The sequence below is a fragment of the Pleurodeles waltl genome, chromosome 4_2, assembly GCF_031143425.1.
Source record: "Pleurodeles waltl isolate 20211129_DDA chromosome 4_2, aPleWal1.hap1.20221129, whole genome shotgun sequence".
NCBI lineage: Eukaryota > Metazoa > Chordata > Amphibia > Caudata > Salamandridae > Pleurodeles > Pleurodeles waltl.
Genome location: NC_090443.1, coordinates 774767291 through 774784276, shown reverse-complemented (window position 1 = coordinate 774784276; position 16986 = coordinate 774767291). Strand labels below are relative to the sequence as shown.

General features: G+C 38.7%; 2 protein-coding genes across 2 annotated transcripts in view; one reads left to right on the top strand and one right to left on the bottom strand.

The window, feature by feature from the left end:
- Positions 1–16986, top strand: part of TNNI3K (TNNI3 interacting kinase) — a 2589932-nt gene that overhangs the window by 2206277 nt on the left and 366669 nt on the right. The gene's annotated exons all lie outside the window — the stretch shown is intronic.
- The window catches only part of LRRC53 (leucine rich repeat containing 53), a 179678-nt gene that overhangs the window by 23912 nt on the left and 138780 nt on the right, over positions 1–16986 (bottom strand). The window contains exon 6 of the mRNA XM_069233133.1: positions 13444–13523. Within this exon, the coding sequence (XP_069089234.1) occupies positions 13444–13523 (80 nt within the window). The remainder of the gene's footprint in view (positions 1–13443; positions 13524–16986) is intronic.

The following is a 16986-nucleotide window of genomic DNA, read 5'->3' as shown; positions in this document are numbered from 1 at the left end:
TCAATGTTATCCTTTGTGAGAAGCTGGCCTCACAGCAGTCAAAAGGGGATTTATGATTTTTTCACTACCAGGACACGTAAAACTTAAATGTATCTTTCATTACAATCCACTCAACCCTATGGACTACCTAGGTCCTACTCAGGGATGACTAAATGTATATATATATATATATATATATATATATATATATACATATACATATATATATGTATATATATATATATATATATATACAGATAGATAGATAGATAGATAGATAGATAGATAGATAGATAGATAGATAGATAGATAGATAGATAGATAGATAGATAGATAGATAGATAGATAGATAGATCCACAGTAAAAGGGTCTTTAAGGCTTTGCAAGGAGGTTATACTGCCAAGTCAAATTGGCAGTTTTAAACTTCATTTAGGTTCTAATGTCAGTCCTGGGGCAGGTTGTAAGGGGCTGCTTAAGTGGGTGACACAATAAGTGCTACAGGCCCAATGGTAGCTTTTAATTTACAGGCTCTGGATATATGGTGTACCATGCTACAAGGGACTTATAAGTAAATTAAATATGCTAATCATGTGTGAGCCAATTTTACAATGTTTGAGGGGGAGAGCACAACCACTTTAGCACTGGTTAGCAGTGGTAAGGTTTGCAGAGTTCTAAAGCCAACAAACATGAATTCCAGCAAAAATAGGAAGGGTGAAGGCCAAACATTTGGTGGTCATCCTGCAGAGAGGGCCATAACCAACACTCTTTGATTGTTATATTTCAATGCTGAAACGTAATCTATAAGTGGATCAATTACTAGTTTAAAGTCCTATCCTAAATTGATTGATCTTCAATTATACCATATTCCGGGATGTTTAGTCCCAAAACATGGGGTAAGGCTACAATGGAGAGCGACATAGAAGTGAGACATCTAGCTCACTTGAATTTCCATAGCATTTTTCTAACCAGTATATAATGCTGAACATATTACTTCAACATAATCCATTTAAGTTTTGGTGTTTCTGAACATGTACTATGAGTGTATTGTATTAAAGTTATATTTGATTTTCTTTTTCCAAATAGTGCAGTTCCTATTTTTATTTTTATTCTATCGTGGATGGGATTCACATTTATCAATGCAAAGCTAAAGCTTTGTCTCTGTTTCTGATATTGAAATTTCTGAAAGCCACAGTTACAGTGTGAAGGACAGTAGAGTGTCAGTTATTTTTAGCTTTAACAGAATTGTACAAGATTAAGCATGATGGTAAATAAATGTATATTAAAGTTCTCAAAAACAACTTTAAAACACATTGTTTAATGAGGGTAACATAAATATTATTAGTCCCCACACGCAGACGAATTGGAGTCCTTCAACAAATCAGAGCCCTAATTTAAACAGGATTATCTGTGTAGCAGGAATGAAAAATGTAAACATGGTACCAGCAGCTTTTATTGAATGTCATTAATTAATATTGGTTTTAAAGGTGTCTTTAGAAAGGTTTTTCTCATTTGAAGTATGAGTTGTAACTAAGTAGACAGACCACTTATGAAACAGATTTAGAGCCTCATTATGATATTAGCGGTTGGACCAGCTGACCACCAATGCCGCGGGATGACACCACCATCATATCGATGGCACCCCCCACCCTATTACAATGTTCCCAACGGGCTGAGTGGCAGGAACTTTGTAATAGAGCATTCCCACTTGTCAGTCCGGTGGGAACAGTGCTATGGCATAGGACTTGGCTCCCGTAGTGGAGCCGTGTCCTATACCATAGCACAGAGGGAGCTGACCAGCACCCTCAGAATGCGCACTGTCTGCATTCGGTGCTTGGCAGGGGGGCCCACTGACTTTCCACCTGCCTTTTCATGGCGGGGTCCCATGTCATGAAAAGGCTGGCAGAAAGTGGGGTTGTAATCAGCCAGGTGGCCCTGATTTCAGTGCCTCCCTGGCTGGTTACAACTCCAACTACTGTCATCCCATCCGGAACAATGTTCCTGGTGGGAACTGCAGTCTCCTGGCAGGTCCGCCTGCCAAGGTTGTATTGTGGCAGTCAGACTCTCAGAGTTGCAGAGGTCTGATCGCCACTGCAAAGCTGGTGGTCCTAGGACTGTCAGCCTCATAATAAGGCCCTTAATGATTAGCCAGTAGATTCTGTAATTATAATAATAATAGGATGTAAATACTTTCCAACAATTTGAGTAAAATATTAACACAGTGATATAATTATCTGAAATCTTAAATGTATTCATAATTTTATACATAATTCACTGAATGTATATATGCATGTTTAAGCATGTACATATACAAACCTTCCTCCAATAGTTTTTAATGGTTCGCCAAATTGATATGAATTTAACAAAGTCTCCATGGGCTCTCATTGTAATATGAAGTCTTTGACAGCATCATTTAACATTTAATTCTGTAAAGTGCATATCTAATTGATGCTTTTTACATCATGCATACGCTTGAAAATTGTTTTGGTATTAGGTATGTTTTTTCATGTGTATAGCGTCTAATATCTCCACAGCAAAATATATTTGTGCTACCTCTTGTGTGGCATTGTACCAATAAAAAGCACAAAGACTGCTTTCCATAATGTGAAAAAACTTAAATGGTAATGCTATGGCACACTGAAAAGATGTTTGTACATATATGGTTTCTGTAATAGAGAATCTCATCATATTATTAACAAGTATTTCATCATAATGTATATAATGTAAATATGTTAGTGAGTTGACATTGAATAAAGGTGGCATAGTTACATTTTAGAATGTCAACAGTACCTAAGAAAGTGGTATTAATGTGATTATACTTAGTGTGTTGGGTCCTTATGAAGCTGAGAACAATAGAATAAAATTAAGAAACTTTATGAAAATGTTGATTGGGCTGTGAAGTAATGCCATTTATTGGTGTTATGGTGAACAGTGGCAGACTCAGCTAAGTTCCCACTGGCAAATCCATAGCAGAAGGATGGATGTGGTTTTTTTGGAGGCTTCAAGGCCACCTAGGTTGTTAAAGGAAATATTTTTTATGTATTGTTTAGATATGTAGTTAAGTTAAGATGTTATAAGAAAAATATTTTGTGGCTGCACACAAGAGGCTATATCCATGTAGCAATGTTAGGAGTAAAGGTTTGTATTCCTCTCAGATTTTTTAGGAAGGCCAGTGATTTTCAGATTATTTCTGCTACTGCAAATCTTTATTTTTTTCACCACTTTCTGGATAAACTACCCATCTTGAATATGAGGTTTCGCCCTTTAAAGGCATTTTCAATGCTTCTATTTTGATTCAAGCATTTGTAATTCAGATTCTGAGGCCTTTGAGATATTCGTGAAGGGAAGTTTAATATTTGATCATGTTGCCTCTTTGCTGAGATTTGTCACCTGAAGTAGCCATATCAGTGTAGAAAACAATGGTTGAAGAATAAATGGCCACCTGAATAATGAGACATCCTGTATTTGTCTTGTGAGATGTAATTACCTTTAATTTGATTATTCATTGGACCTGTGCAATGTAATCAGGTAATTGACAAATGAATTGATTCTAAGTAGTTTACTCATTATAATACTCTGCTTTGAAGGTGTTTTCATTTTTTTAAATAGGGAAGTAATAGTGCTATATAAATGCAGAGCACAGTGACTGTAGAAGGAAGAATCTGTTAAGGAATTATGTTTGTGTGCTTTGCGTGTAATGATGATGAAAACATGAAATATGTTTTACCAAGTAAAACTTTATTGAAGTATAGCATACTCATATGAGACATTTTATGAATATAATAGTAAATAAAAAGGGCATAACTACATTACAATATTGGAGACCTCTAGAATTATATAACAAGTCAAATAATGTAAATGCTGGAAAACATAGATATAATACTAAAAATTTAATGTATGAGGAAGCTTAGATTTAGATGATAAATACCTTAATTTGCAACCCTATTCTAACTATTCTTGTTCAGTGATAGTCTTGCTCAGAGATAGTCTAACATCTGTTCATACCCATAAATCTAACTATTTCTAGTTACAACATGCAAAACATTTGGGAAACAAATGCAGATAACATGTTCTAAACATAATGCATGAAGTGAATTATCAGTCAAGTCACAGTCTGATGACAGTGAGATAGCAAAATTGGTTGTAAAACTCTAGGAAATCATTCTATATTTCCTTGAGTTTTGCAACCAAACCAAATGAAACTTTTTCTCTTAATACAAAGTTTGAGTTATCATTCTCTGAGATTCAGCATTTCCATAATTCCAGTGGTAGTAGGCGGTGTAAATCCAGATTTCCATTTCCTAAGTAGTAGGTTTGATGAAATCATGAGACTTGTTTCCTTCTGCAGCTTTTTCGGTGGGTCAACAACTGGCCTACCAGACAAGTTATTAAAGATAATAACCAACAGTAAGTATCAACATATCTGATATGTTGCTAAGCAAATCCTTTTGAAAATTTCAAGCCACCAAGTTTTAACTTGTATTTACTCTGCAACCACATGCTAGATGTCAGACAAGGGGGCTTGACAAACCCAACAAACAACATTCTCTGCCAGACCTAGTTTCTTCATCTTGTACGACAGCATGAATAATAAATTAGCTATCACTTGATGATGGTTTTTTTGCAGATAAGCACTGACATTTGATACAATGGCAAAGAATATGAACCAGCATTGTTCGTTTTTTGGCAGTGAGTGACTGTGAAAACTTTGACTGCCGAGCAGTGATGAGGTAGTAGTTGGTGAGAGTTTCAACTCAGATTTAAAACTCTGTACAGTGGTCCTTGTAGCAAGGTAAACACCAATGGATTGTTGTAAAAGGATTTTGAACTTTGGAAAGGTATTACACAAAGCTCTCCCTTATCTCTATTATAAATTAACATTGCTCTGGACGTTGCCTGAAAGAATGCAGAATATTAAGAACTTAAATATTGTGTGGCTAAACTTTTGAGACACAAATATTGAGAGGGTAAGTGAAAATAAATAAGTGTAGATTTAATTTTTTGTAATATTGTTAACTCCACATCAATGCACATATATATATATATATATATGTATGTATATATACATATATATATATATATATGTATATAAAATATTAAATTACATATATGTGAAGTTAAGCATAGTTAAACTTTGCTTGCCCATTGAGACATACCTTCGCGATATTCTTATCCTTGAAATTCTTACCACAATATTTTGGTCACACAATATTTTAGATACTTCAGTCATTCACCACTCTGGATCATCGAGTAGTAGTAAAAGGGAATGTATCAAAATCTTTATAGGTGACCAACAGCTCTTAAGCTTAAGTATTGCTTTTTTCTACCAGCACATCATTCAAGGACTTTATGATCTTGTAACAAGAATTGGTGCCATTTGCAGATATTGCATATAGTAGTGAAATCAGCACTGATGCCATTACCCTTAAATGTTAGATAACAAGCTTATGAAATGTGGACTTTTTAATTGGTAAAGTGATTATGTATATTCATTTCCACAAAGATAATCTATCTACTAATAACCATGTAAACGTCAAAGCAAACAAACATTTATTGTGACAGTAATGTATGAAAAGTAATCCCAACTTATGGGCAGAAATAAATGCCTAAAAGTAACTGTTCTTCATAAAAATCTTTATTTATTAATCAATAATAATAGTACACATGTATGTTTACTTTTTATATAAAAGTCTTGTAAATTTGATCAGTTCTCACTACTTTAAAAAGCACATTTTGGTAGTACCAAAATGGAAATAACTTTCACAAAGTTGATTTGGGTTTCCAAATCTTAGAGACTCTTAAAATACTTTTTGGCTCTTAGAAGTTAAACGTTACATCCCTCATCCCGAACAATGAAACTCACAAATGACTTGAAATTGAAAGGTAATATATATGATGAAAGCTTACTTTGCCTATTTTCTCTTTCAAGGGGACACTCATCTATACCTTTGGATGTGGTCATTCTATCTAAACCCATCTTTATAAGAGTAATAAAATCTAAACTCATTCAACATAACACTTTCTTCAAGCTCCAATTAGGTGTAAATCGAGGTAATATTGTTTTTGAGAAAATGGTTTACAGATTGCAAGAATTATAACTCCAGAATGGACATATGCTAAAGGACTACATTTCACAAAATAATATTAGGTATTTATGATGGTGTATTACAATGAAAAGCAAAAGGATAATTTAGACTCATGGTGTATTAAATATAAAAATAAATAACAGTTTTGGATTGCTGACTTGTAATGCTCTCACATGTTTTGAAGATATGGACATAAGTCAATTGTGATGTTTGAATGATTGTCACAAATGGGCCAATAGCTGCAAAAATGCCAGTTTTAGGGCATAAAAGAAACGTAATGTGCTAATGTTTGTAGTCCTGCTTTGGTTGCTGCTGCAGACAAGAGCAGTTTGAAAAAGTCATAGAAGGTGGTGGTGAAACACTGTTCTAAAGCCTTTTGTGGTGGAATATGTCTAGCCTTATCAATCAAGACTCACATTTGTGGATGTGTAGGAACTTGGATTAATGAAGGGCGAATTCTCCTCTACTTCAAGATTCACTGTCGAGACCCTTGCTAAGGCTGATTTAGCTGCATTATCAGATCAGAGGTTTCAGAAACTGCTCTGGACTGTGTAACCTATTGTTTAAATTCTTAGAGATTTCAGAGAATTCATTATGTTGTAGTGAATTTAATGTTTTAGTGAATGTAGTAATTTGAAAGGCGTACCAAATTATGCTGCATTATCAAAAGAGTTTACATATCAACATTTGATTTATTTTGTAACAGTACTTCAGGCTTGATGCACACAAATTTTAGGCTTTTCAGTGACAAATATTTAAAGGATTTTTTGGAGAAGATCTTAAGTTGAATCCACTGCAAAGGTATCTATGTTACGTGAAAACAGAAATATAGAGGTAACCTAAACTGAGCATAGTTTATAACAATCTAATCTTAGTGCTACCACCTTCTTAACATTTTTGGAATGAGAAATAACCCGAATGCTAGGCACTGTTGGATATTTTTTTCAAAAGGCTGCAGTTATCTGAAACCTTGTCATCTTCAGCTGAGCGGCTCAATTACAAAAACCTAGCCTAGTCATGTCTCAAACAATCACTATCAAAAAGTCATTATTCTTAAGTACTCAGGGGATCATCCTAATGGGGGCTATTTCTAGTGCTGCATGAATATGCATTCGGGAGTAGCTTTCCTCAGAATGAAGTGCAGCCACGTCAGTTTGAGAGCGTGGAATAAAGGACTTTTGTTAGTGGCCTTGAGTTCCATGCAGACAATGTTGCATCTCTGATAATATCAAAACTCGCACTATCCTGTTTATGTACTTTTGAGCAAATTTTACGAGTCTGTGTTCGATTTCCATCATTCAACAAAATCCCCAAACAATATCTTACGCAATCAGGACGTCTTCTTTGGTAATTCAATTTTGAGCAGATATCTGTTTATTTGAGGTACTAGAAACAACATCAGAAGCTGGAAATGTTGCACAGGAGGCCTTATAAGCTCAATGACTCCAGAGTTATATTGCAGCCTATTGATGATGCCTGCCTCACAGTATGGGCTGGACACAATTATGCACTATGGGGGTGATTCTAACCCTGACGGGCGGCGGAGGCCGCCCGCCAGAATTCCCCCCTCCAGAACACCGCTCCGCGGTCATAAGACCGCTGCGGTGATTCTGGGTTTTCCACTGGGATGGCGGGCGACCGCCAAAAGGCCGCCCGCCAGCCCAGTGGAAAACACCCTTCCCACGAGGACGCCGGCTCCGAATGGAGCCAGCGGAGTGGGAAGGTGCGACGGGTGCAGTTGCACCCGTCGCGAATTTCAGTGTCTGCTGAGCAGACACTGAAATTCTTTGTGGGGCCCTCTTACGGGGGCCCCTGCAGTGCCCATGCCATTGGCATGGGCACTGCAGGGGCCCCCAGGGGCCCCACGACACCCCATACCGCCATCCTGTTCCTGGTGGGAGAACTGCCAGGAACAGGATGGCGGTATGGGGTGTCAGAATCCCCATGGCGGCGCAGCTCGAGGATTCATTTGGCCAGTCAGAATGCCCTGCTGCGGTCAGAATGCCCTGCGGGGCACCGCCAGCCTGTTGGCGGTGCTCCCGCCAACCCTGGCCCCGGCGGTCAGAATGACCCCCTATGTCACTTGTACCGGTATGTGTGTCTTTTTTTGTCTGTTGATGAGTTTTGCACAATCAGGGGCACAGCATGACATTCATGGGTGAATGAACGAAGTAGAGACTGGATCATTCACTTGTTTCTCCGTCCATTCATTCATTTTATTATGGTTTTTACACCAGTGTTTGGGGCACAGCATGATTATCCGTGACATCAAGACAAAACACGGTTCTGTTAATAAGCTAGTGTGCATTTGATAAAAGTTGTTCCTACTGAGAATATGGTAAACATATTTATCTTACTCTTTTTGATCACGTTTTTAAAATGTGATAAAAAGAGCAATATATTATAGTCGGGTTCTGGTGTACAATGTGATTTGTGCAACTGTAGTATCACAACTCAGTACTGTCAGTTAATGATTAGGAATATAAAGCACAGAAAAGAGGATGCAACAGAAATCTGAGTTAGACACTACAGTCTTTTCACAGAAGCTGACTGATATTTTATGTATACCTTTGGGACCAGTACATCCCACTAGAATGTGAGCCTTCTGAATGATGTTGGAGCAGCTGGACTTTAGTTTGTCTATTTTATGCTGCCATCATCCCACCCCACCTCCACCCCGACCACCACCACCACCACACACACAATGTGTTTGAACTGGACATAAACGTGTTATTTCTGATGTCCTGCCCCTTGGATATGCTGGGCTATGAATTGACAACACTTCGACACTAGACCCTGCTATACAAACAGATAGGTTCTCCGACTCAGATAATCGTTTTTGACTTGCAAGTTCTTTTACTACAACAAGCAGCCTTTCTTTTCCTTGTAGAATTGTCCTTTACTCACCACACGGAGGTGCTTAGCTCCACTTTAGTGCAACATCGTCATTCTAGAAAGGTGCCGTTTAGGTGTTATTCTTTTCATGTTTTTACTTTATCACTGTTATTTTAATTATGGCTTTGGTTAAAATAAACACAACTAGAAAGGCATCTTCCTCAGTTACGTTAAAGCATCTGGACTCCAGTTCCACTTTTTTGATTTGTCCCTCCCATGTTTGAGCTGGAAGTGAAAATACAATATCTGAAGCTATGTCCCACAGATATGGTGTACTATACCTTGTCAATGCTAGCCCATCGCCACAGTGGGCGCGCTGCTGACACATCAAAGGCCCTCCATTAGCAAGCCTGCTATGCCCATCAATGCCCGCTCTGTGCCTGTGCCAGGAACCCTGGCCCGTCAGATACCAGTTCATTCAAATGCATAGTCTTTGCAGGAGACCACACGTGTTTGATACAGCCTACAAGTAGGTCACAAATGTATCGTATGCCCATAGATCTAAGCATATTCTCTAAATTTAATTGCAACCTATGTCCAGTCCTCCAGGTGGTACACTGAAAACTGACTCTATCACCTTACATCTCAAATGCCACATAACCTTCTTGGCATTCAAGTTGATATCAGGGTATTCTATCAAAGCACAGTCATTGCTTAAGACCAAAACATAGATTTTTGATTTTATTGATACACATGAACAGGATACAATTTTTATTACCCTTTTTTTCAGTCTTCTACTTGCTGGTGAGTACCCAAAGGTTTATACCACATTATTACATTTTTTAATATATCAATTTTACCATTAGCCTTTAAACGTAGATCTTTTGTGTTCAATATTGTCTCCTGTGCCGATGACACGCAGCTCATAGTGTCCATACCAGCAGCAAATTAAAATTCCAATAGTATATTTCTGTGATGGCAATGCAAAAAATATCCACTACTTCGTATCTCTTCGTGTCAAACAGTTGTACACGTTCTTATCTTTTCAGGATTGACAACAGTATTTTTTTAAACCTCAGTGCTCCCCAATATCTTGTTCAGCGTCTGCAAGTAGTCCATAATGCAGCAACCTGCATTATTTACCTATCCCTTTGCAGGTTTCTATAGAGCCCATCTGAAGGACTTCCATTTGCTGCCTGTGCATAAACGCACCATGTTTATAGACTCAGGCCTATATTTATACTTTTTTAGCTCCGCATTGGCGTCATATTTTGACGCAAAAGTGGCGCAAACTTACAAATATAGGGCCGTATTTATACTCCGTTTGCGCCGAATTTGCGTCGTTTTTTTCGACGCAAATTCGACGCTAAACTAACGCCAACTAACGCCATATTTATACTATGGCGTTAGAGGCGTATAGCGCCAAAGTTCCCGGAATGTGCGTCATTTTTTAGCGTGAACCCCTTCCTTGCGTTAATGATATGCAAGGGAGGCGTTCCCGTCTAAAAAATGACTCCCAGGCCTTTACGTGGTATTTATACTCCCGGGCAAAAGAGACGCCCGGGAGTGGGCGTGGCTAAAAACGGCGCATTTGCGCCGCTTTTTAACGCCTGGGTCAGGCATGGCGTTAAGGGACAAGTGGGCTCAAAATGAGCCCAGAGTGCCCTCCCCTGCCCCCAGGGACCCCCCCTGCCACCCTTGCCCACCCCAGGAGGACACCCAAGGCTGGAGGGACCCACCCCAGGGACATTCAGGTAAGTTCAGGTAAGTATTTTTTTTTTTTTTTTAATAATTTTTTTTGGCATAGGGGGCCTGATTTGTGCCCCCCTACATGCCACTATGCCCAATGACCATGCCCAGGGGACAGAAGTCCCCTGGGCATGGCCATTGGGCAAGGGGGCATGACTCCTATCTTTACAATGATAGGAGTCATGTTGATGGGGGATGGGCGTCGTTAAAAAATGGCGCAAGTCGGGTTAAGACGATTTTTTTGCCTCAACCTGACTTGCCCCATTTTAAGACGCCCTAACGTCATTTTTGCCCAACGCCGGCGCTGCCTGGTCTACGTGGTTTTTTTCCACGCACACCAGGCAGCGCCGGTCTGCTTGCGCCGGCTAACGCCATTCCATAAATACGGCGCCCGCATGGCGCTTCAGAATGGCGTTAGACGGCGCAAAATTTTTTGACGCTAAACTGCGTTAGCGCAGTTTAGCGTCAAAAAGTATAAATATGGGCCATAATTGTATTTTGTAAGCTTGCGCCGCTTTTGCATAAAAAAAATTACGCCAATGTGGCGCTAAAAAAGTACAAATATGTGCATCAGTTTCACGCTCAGAGCACTGCACAACACAGGCCAACCATATATTTTAAAAAATGAGCTTTCTTTGGGCCCTTCCAACTCCATCGCTCTGCCTCCCTGCATGAAGTGGTGGGCTCTAAGATCAAGCTATGGAGGCATGGAGAGAGCCTTGTCCTTCTCATCATCCAAACTTTCTAATTTCCATTCACTATATACTGGAGAAATTGCCAGCAATAATATTTTCATGACAAAACGTAAGCTCTGGATTTTCCAGGGGCCAAACTCTATCGCTTGCCTATTTCTCCAGGATGTTATTGAGTCTGTCATCGCCAGGATGTCCCTCGGGTAACAGTTGTGCCATACAATCTCAGCTTCTTTTAATCACGATGGAGACCCTGATTGGTTGGCCTGCTACTACTAAGCTAGCTCTCCAACACGCGAAAAGTTCTGAGTGACATCATTTTCTATTTACATATAGCAGAAGCATTAAAAGGACACCAAGAAATGTGACCTAATACAGTACACAGGACAATGATTCTGTAATACACTGTGCCCTTGTAATCACCACAATAACACTATGGTTAACGTCTGCCCCATGGGTACTTTCATTTGGATGTCTTAAAACAAAAAATACTCCGGGATTAAACACAATAAAAAAACATTGAAGAAGTATCTCCAAAGAAAAGTCGAAAAAACAAAAGCAGCATTGCTGAACACGCTGCTGTTATTCGCAGGAGATCTGCGTTAGATATTCAGCGCGAGAATTAGCAATGAACTTGAGTCTCAAGCCAATGCCAGCAGCGGGCTGTGTTTCCACAGTACAATAATACAAGTAAAAGGTTCTGGGAGGTATTTAGAACATTGTTGTTTTGAAAGTATTATTAGCCGGAAAGGCAATGTCGATCCTGTTGAGATTTCACTGATTGAAGCCAAGATTGCCATCTAGTGGCCGCAAATAATGTCTCATTACAGATCGGCAAGTTCTCAAAATCCGGAGATATGAGGATGGTATAGATACAAGGAAGGCTGGTATTTTACAGCTATACAATTATAGGCCAACAACACCATATAAATTCGGATTGATTTGCATGAAATAAATAAAAAATGAATCTATCTATATATGTATGTATATATATATATCTAAATTGATAGATATATATATATATATATAGATCTCTCTGTATATATGTATCTATATATAAATATACGCACACACATATATGTATGTGTGTGTGTGCTTGTGTGTGTACATATATATACATATATATATAGATACCTATATCTATATATTTATGTATCTATGTAGATATATATATACACACACACACACACACATATATATATATATATATACATATATATATATATATATATATATATAGGAATTTACTTGAACAAAGCCATAAAAATTCATCAGTTATAGTTAGAGTTCTTTCAAATAACTAGAACGGGCGCCCTAGTGTAACTAGAACTTGCCTACTTGCCATGTACAGTTTTATTATCAATAATTGTATTGCAAATGTTGCACTGAAAATATCAAAGATGTCATACAGGATCTATGGCTTTTTAACATAAACTAATTTTAATTACTATACGTTAACCCAACCCCCGCCACTCATGGCTTTTAGTGTGTGCATCGGAGGTTGGTCGCAAGGCCTGGCCTGCAACCAAGCCTTGCAACCAAGCCCTTATAATCACCCAACGCCACGCCACACACTGTCTTTGGCAGTGCTCAGCGCAGGTTGGCCACAGGGCCCGTCTCTGTCAGTGGATCTGTGAGTCTGAAGTGGGTGCATGAGTGTCTGAGTGGGTGTGTAAGTGGGCACGAGTCTCTGAGTGCATGTATGAGTGAATGAATTAGTAGTTATAGTTATTCAAAAAAACAATTTTTTATTTGCCTATATCTTTGTCACCGTTTGACGAATCATCACAACATTTTCCCAAAAAAGTGTGCCAGCGAATCTTGTTGTGCTTTGGAAGTGTTCGGGGTGATCCATCAAGTGGAGGCCGAGAAAAAGGGAGAGGTCAGAATAAGTGCATTTCCCATTTTAATTGCCATAGGGATTTTGAACACAACTACAGCTGGAACCGCTAGACAGAATGACACCAAATTCAGCAGAAAGGTAACTTTTGGTCCAGAAAGAAGCCTTCTTGTTATTTGGTATAGATCTGTTCAGTAGTTTTTGAAATATTAGAATAAAAACAAATTTGTATATGTGGAGGTCTGAAGTCTTCATGAATACTTACGATCTTGAAGATCTGATTGGCTGCCAACACTTCAACCACGAAGTAATGGCAGCCATTTCGAGCCTCGGCTTCACCCGAGTCTAAAAAAAAAAAGGGACAAAAGAGAAAAGGGGAAGGGTACTGTTATCCTACTCCCCTAACCTTGGTGCAGGAGTCCCCAAGGGACTCCTGCAAGGATTAAAAGTAGTTTTGTTTTTTAAATCAGAGAGCAAATCATGGCAAATCTGCAAACGTTGCAGTGATTTTAAAGAAAAGAACAAGCACGGTCTCCTGCACTAGTTATTTTTCGCCTGCGGATGGGCCAGGTCCTGGGGACACTGCCAGAAAACTGGAGGGGGTGTTCTGTCGGACCCCCCCACATGGCTTATCAAAGTCCCAGGGACTGCCACCTCCTCGGGGTCAAAGTTTATAATAGAAATTAATGTGGAGGGCCTGCACTGCCCCCTTGCAGCCCCGTGACTGCCACCTCCCCGAGGCACTGCAGGACATGTATGTGGGTGAGTTATAGTTACTTGAGATAAAATGTGAACCTAACCATAACGTCCCTCTAACCTTTGTGTTTTTTAAATAAATTCATAGTTTTTTAAAATTCTGTCTCTCAAGTATCTATAACTCGTGCCCTAAGGTAACTATAACTTGTGCTGCCGCATGCACAGTTTTCTCATCAATAATTTTATTGAAAATGTTGCAGTGATAATATCAATGATGCCACAGAAGGTGTCAGTAATGATGTTGCTAACGCGTCCCTTTATGATAGATTATTACACATTGGGACTCGTTTTAGGCCAATGAATCTTTTGACCCTTTTGAGAGACACCTTAGGACGAGATAGCTAATCAACATGTCAATTAATACGTCAATAATGCCATCAATATTTATCACAACAATGCATTTCACCTTAGTCAAAGACATTAATCAAACTCAAGACACCACCATGACCTTACAGTCATGAATAACCACACCAGTTTAGTATGAATTTAGTGATATTTATTCCCTATTGATTACAATACTACTAGCAAGTTTATTAGTCTTAAAACCAAGAAACACAATAACATAGTCACAATATGGCAACTCTGATAAGATTTCATCAAAGCAAGAATCACAAATATTAGAATATAACAGGGCGTGAACATAAACTATCATTAGCTGAGTATATCAGTGCATTGTTCAACAAAGCATAGATTCAGCCATTTGCCAATTTGTGTCAGTTTTAGTGAACCCCTCACCTAACCTCTAATTAGCATTGGCATGTTGGGCTTCATGCAAAACAATTTAGTAACACCAATTTAGAAAAACATCCAGCTATGGCTCCTGTCAAAAGGAAAGCAGTTGGTACCTAGAAAGGAAAAGCAAACAGACAATCATAATTTCATTGTCATATAGTTACCCTCCAAGTTGGTCAGCACTTAGGCTCTGTCTTCATCTTCAGGACATCAGTTGATTCGCCATCAAAAGAATTCAACTCCAGCAAAAGGGAAAAAATAGGGGCACTTTCCTCATAAAGAGGTAAGGTGTAGATGGACAATCTAAGGACAGAATGGTTTTAAGAACCAAACAGCAAAGTCTCTATGCAGAGTGACAAATTGTCTGGGTCATAGCAAATAGCATCAGCATCTCCCCCTCTCCTTATCTCCTGCTCCCTAATTCTAATGTACTTCCTGGTGACAAGGGTTTTTATCCCCTTTTCGTTGTACATTCCCCTAAAATCTAATTGGACAAGGGGTTGCACCCCACTATCTATAACCAATTAAAAACACATTAAGTCATCAAATTTGTTACCCCATAACAGTTCCCACGTATTTTATTGGTGCTTATGATTGACGTCTTTAACGGGTGGTATGTCCGGTATGATTTCATCGTCTTGTGGTCCTTTGCACATCTTCGGTCAGTGGCTCCATTGTCCGTACCGGTTTAGGTGACCTTGATAATCTACACTGTTGCATTTAGCTAAAAATGTTACTATAGGCAGGGTGAATTTCATGAGAACGGATCTACTACAGTTACATTCAGCTTCTAGCTTTGGAAAAAAACAAGAGTTCATGTCCTTTAGCAAGTGGGCACACTGCACGTTAGAAAAATACATTTAATATGAGAGTCAGGCAGCTAGGCCTCTACTCATGCTAACTAAGGCCTACTACTTCATTAGCAAGAATCTAACACATTTAGCACTTCAACATTAATGTAAAATCACAATTTAATAAAACATTTCACCATTATTAGTCAGTTTCATTAGTTCCCGTATACATTGGCGGCCACTCCCCGTGGTCACATTTCAAGTGCACGTTTTAGCAAAACATGTTAATACAGTTTCTATGCGACATTATTATACATTTGTTAATAAACATTTCATGATAATATAGCTACACTCTCTCAGTCCCTCCTCTGATGACCCTAGTCATCACACAAACCTTTCCCTTCTAACCTTTCACTTTCAATTTTTCTCTTTGTGCATAATGTGCATTTCAACATCTTGCCCTTTGTGTGAGCTTTCCCAAATTTCATTAAACATTTTCTCCCTTTCATTTTCTTCATTTCTTTTTCTTCGTTTTGTCCAATTTCTTCTAATTCTTTCATTGATTTTGCATGCTCCCCATAAACCTAATAAACAAATCAGGACAATTAATAGACCCCCTAATATTTTTGCAAGTACCCCATTCCAAATATTACCACACCAATTTCCTACTCTGGTAATTCCTTTCCCAACTTTCTCCCAAACTCCAGGTTCCTTTAGCTCCTTCAAATCTGTACTGTCTCTTGTTAGGTTAGTAAGCATACTTTTAAACTTTTTGCTATTGTCAGGTATGAACGAGCAACAATGACGCTCGTTAAGCATCTTACAGAGTCCGCCGCTCTTCGCTAAAAGAATGTCTAAAGCTAGCCGATTTTGAAGAGTCATAGCTCTTTCCGCAGCAAGTTCAGTATCCATCAGGAGTATAGCCCCTGTGAAATTTGTCAGCATGCTATCCACAATAGTAGACAACTTTCGAATCTTTATGGAGTTTAAGATAACCCCTACTGAAGGAATTATGGCTCCAAATGTGTCACCAACGACAGCAGCCGCTGTCTCTCTCTTTTGTCTAGCATGTTGTAATTCAGACATTTTAGGTATTTGTTTTAAGTCATCAATCTTGTAAATCTTTGGGAAAACTATTCCCAAATACCATGTCCCATACCATCCGTTAGGGAGACGGTACTAAGCATTTAGTCCACATATCTAATAGATCTCAGGGATTGCTGGATCCTATTCATTTAACATGAATGTCCACTTACTCTGAAACAAAAACACATGCCTGCATTCACTTGTTCCCACAAATAAAGTGTCATGATAAGATTTCAGCCTATATATACAAAGCCTTCCTACATGTAAGGCATCTATAGCTAATTTGCCCTGCGTATTTATTGCGGTGTAAGCATAATCATTTGCATTTGTGTGTTTTTCTAATCCCTTTTCTAGTCTTTCTTTCAGTGCTTTGCTTCTATCGTCAATGTGATCTAAGAAGCTTTTCTCCACAGGCGTTAATAAGCAGGTTAAATTATTGCGGT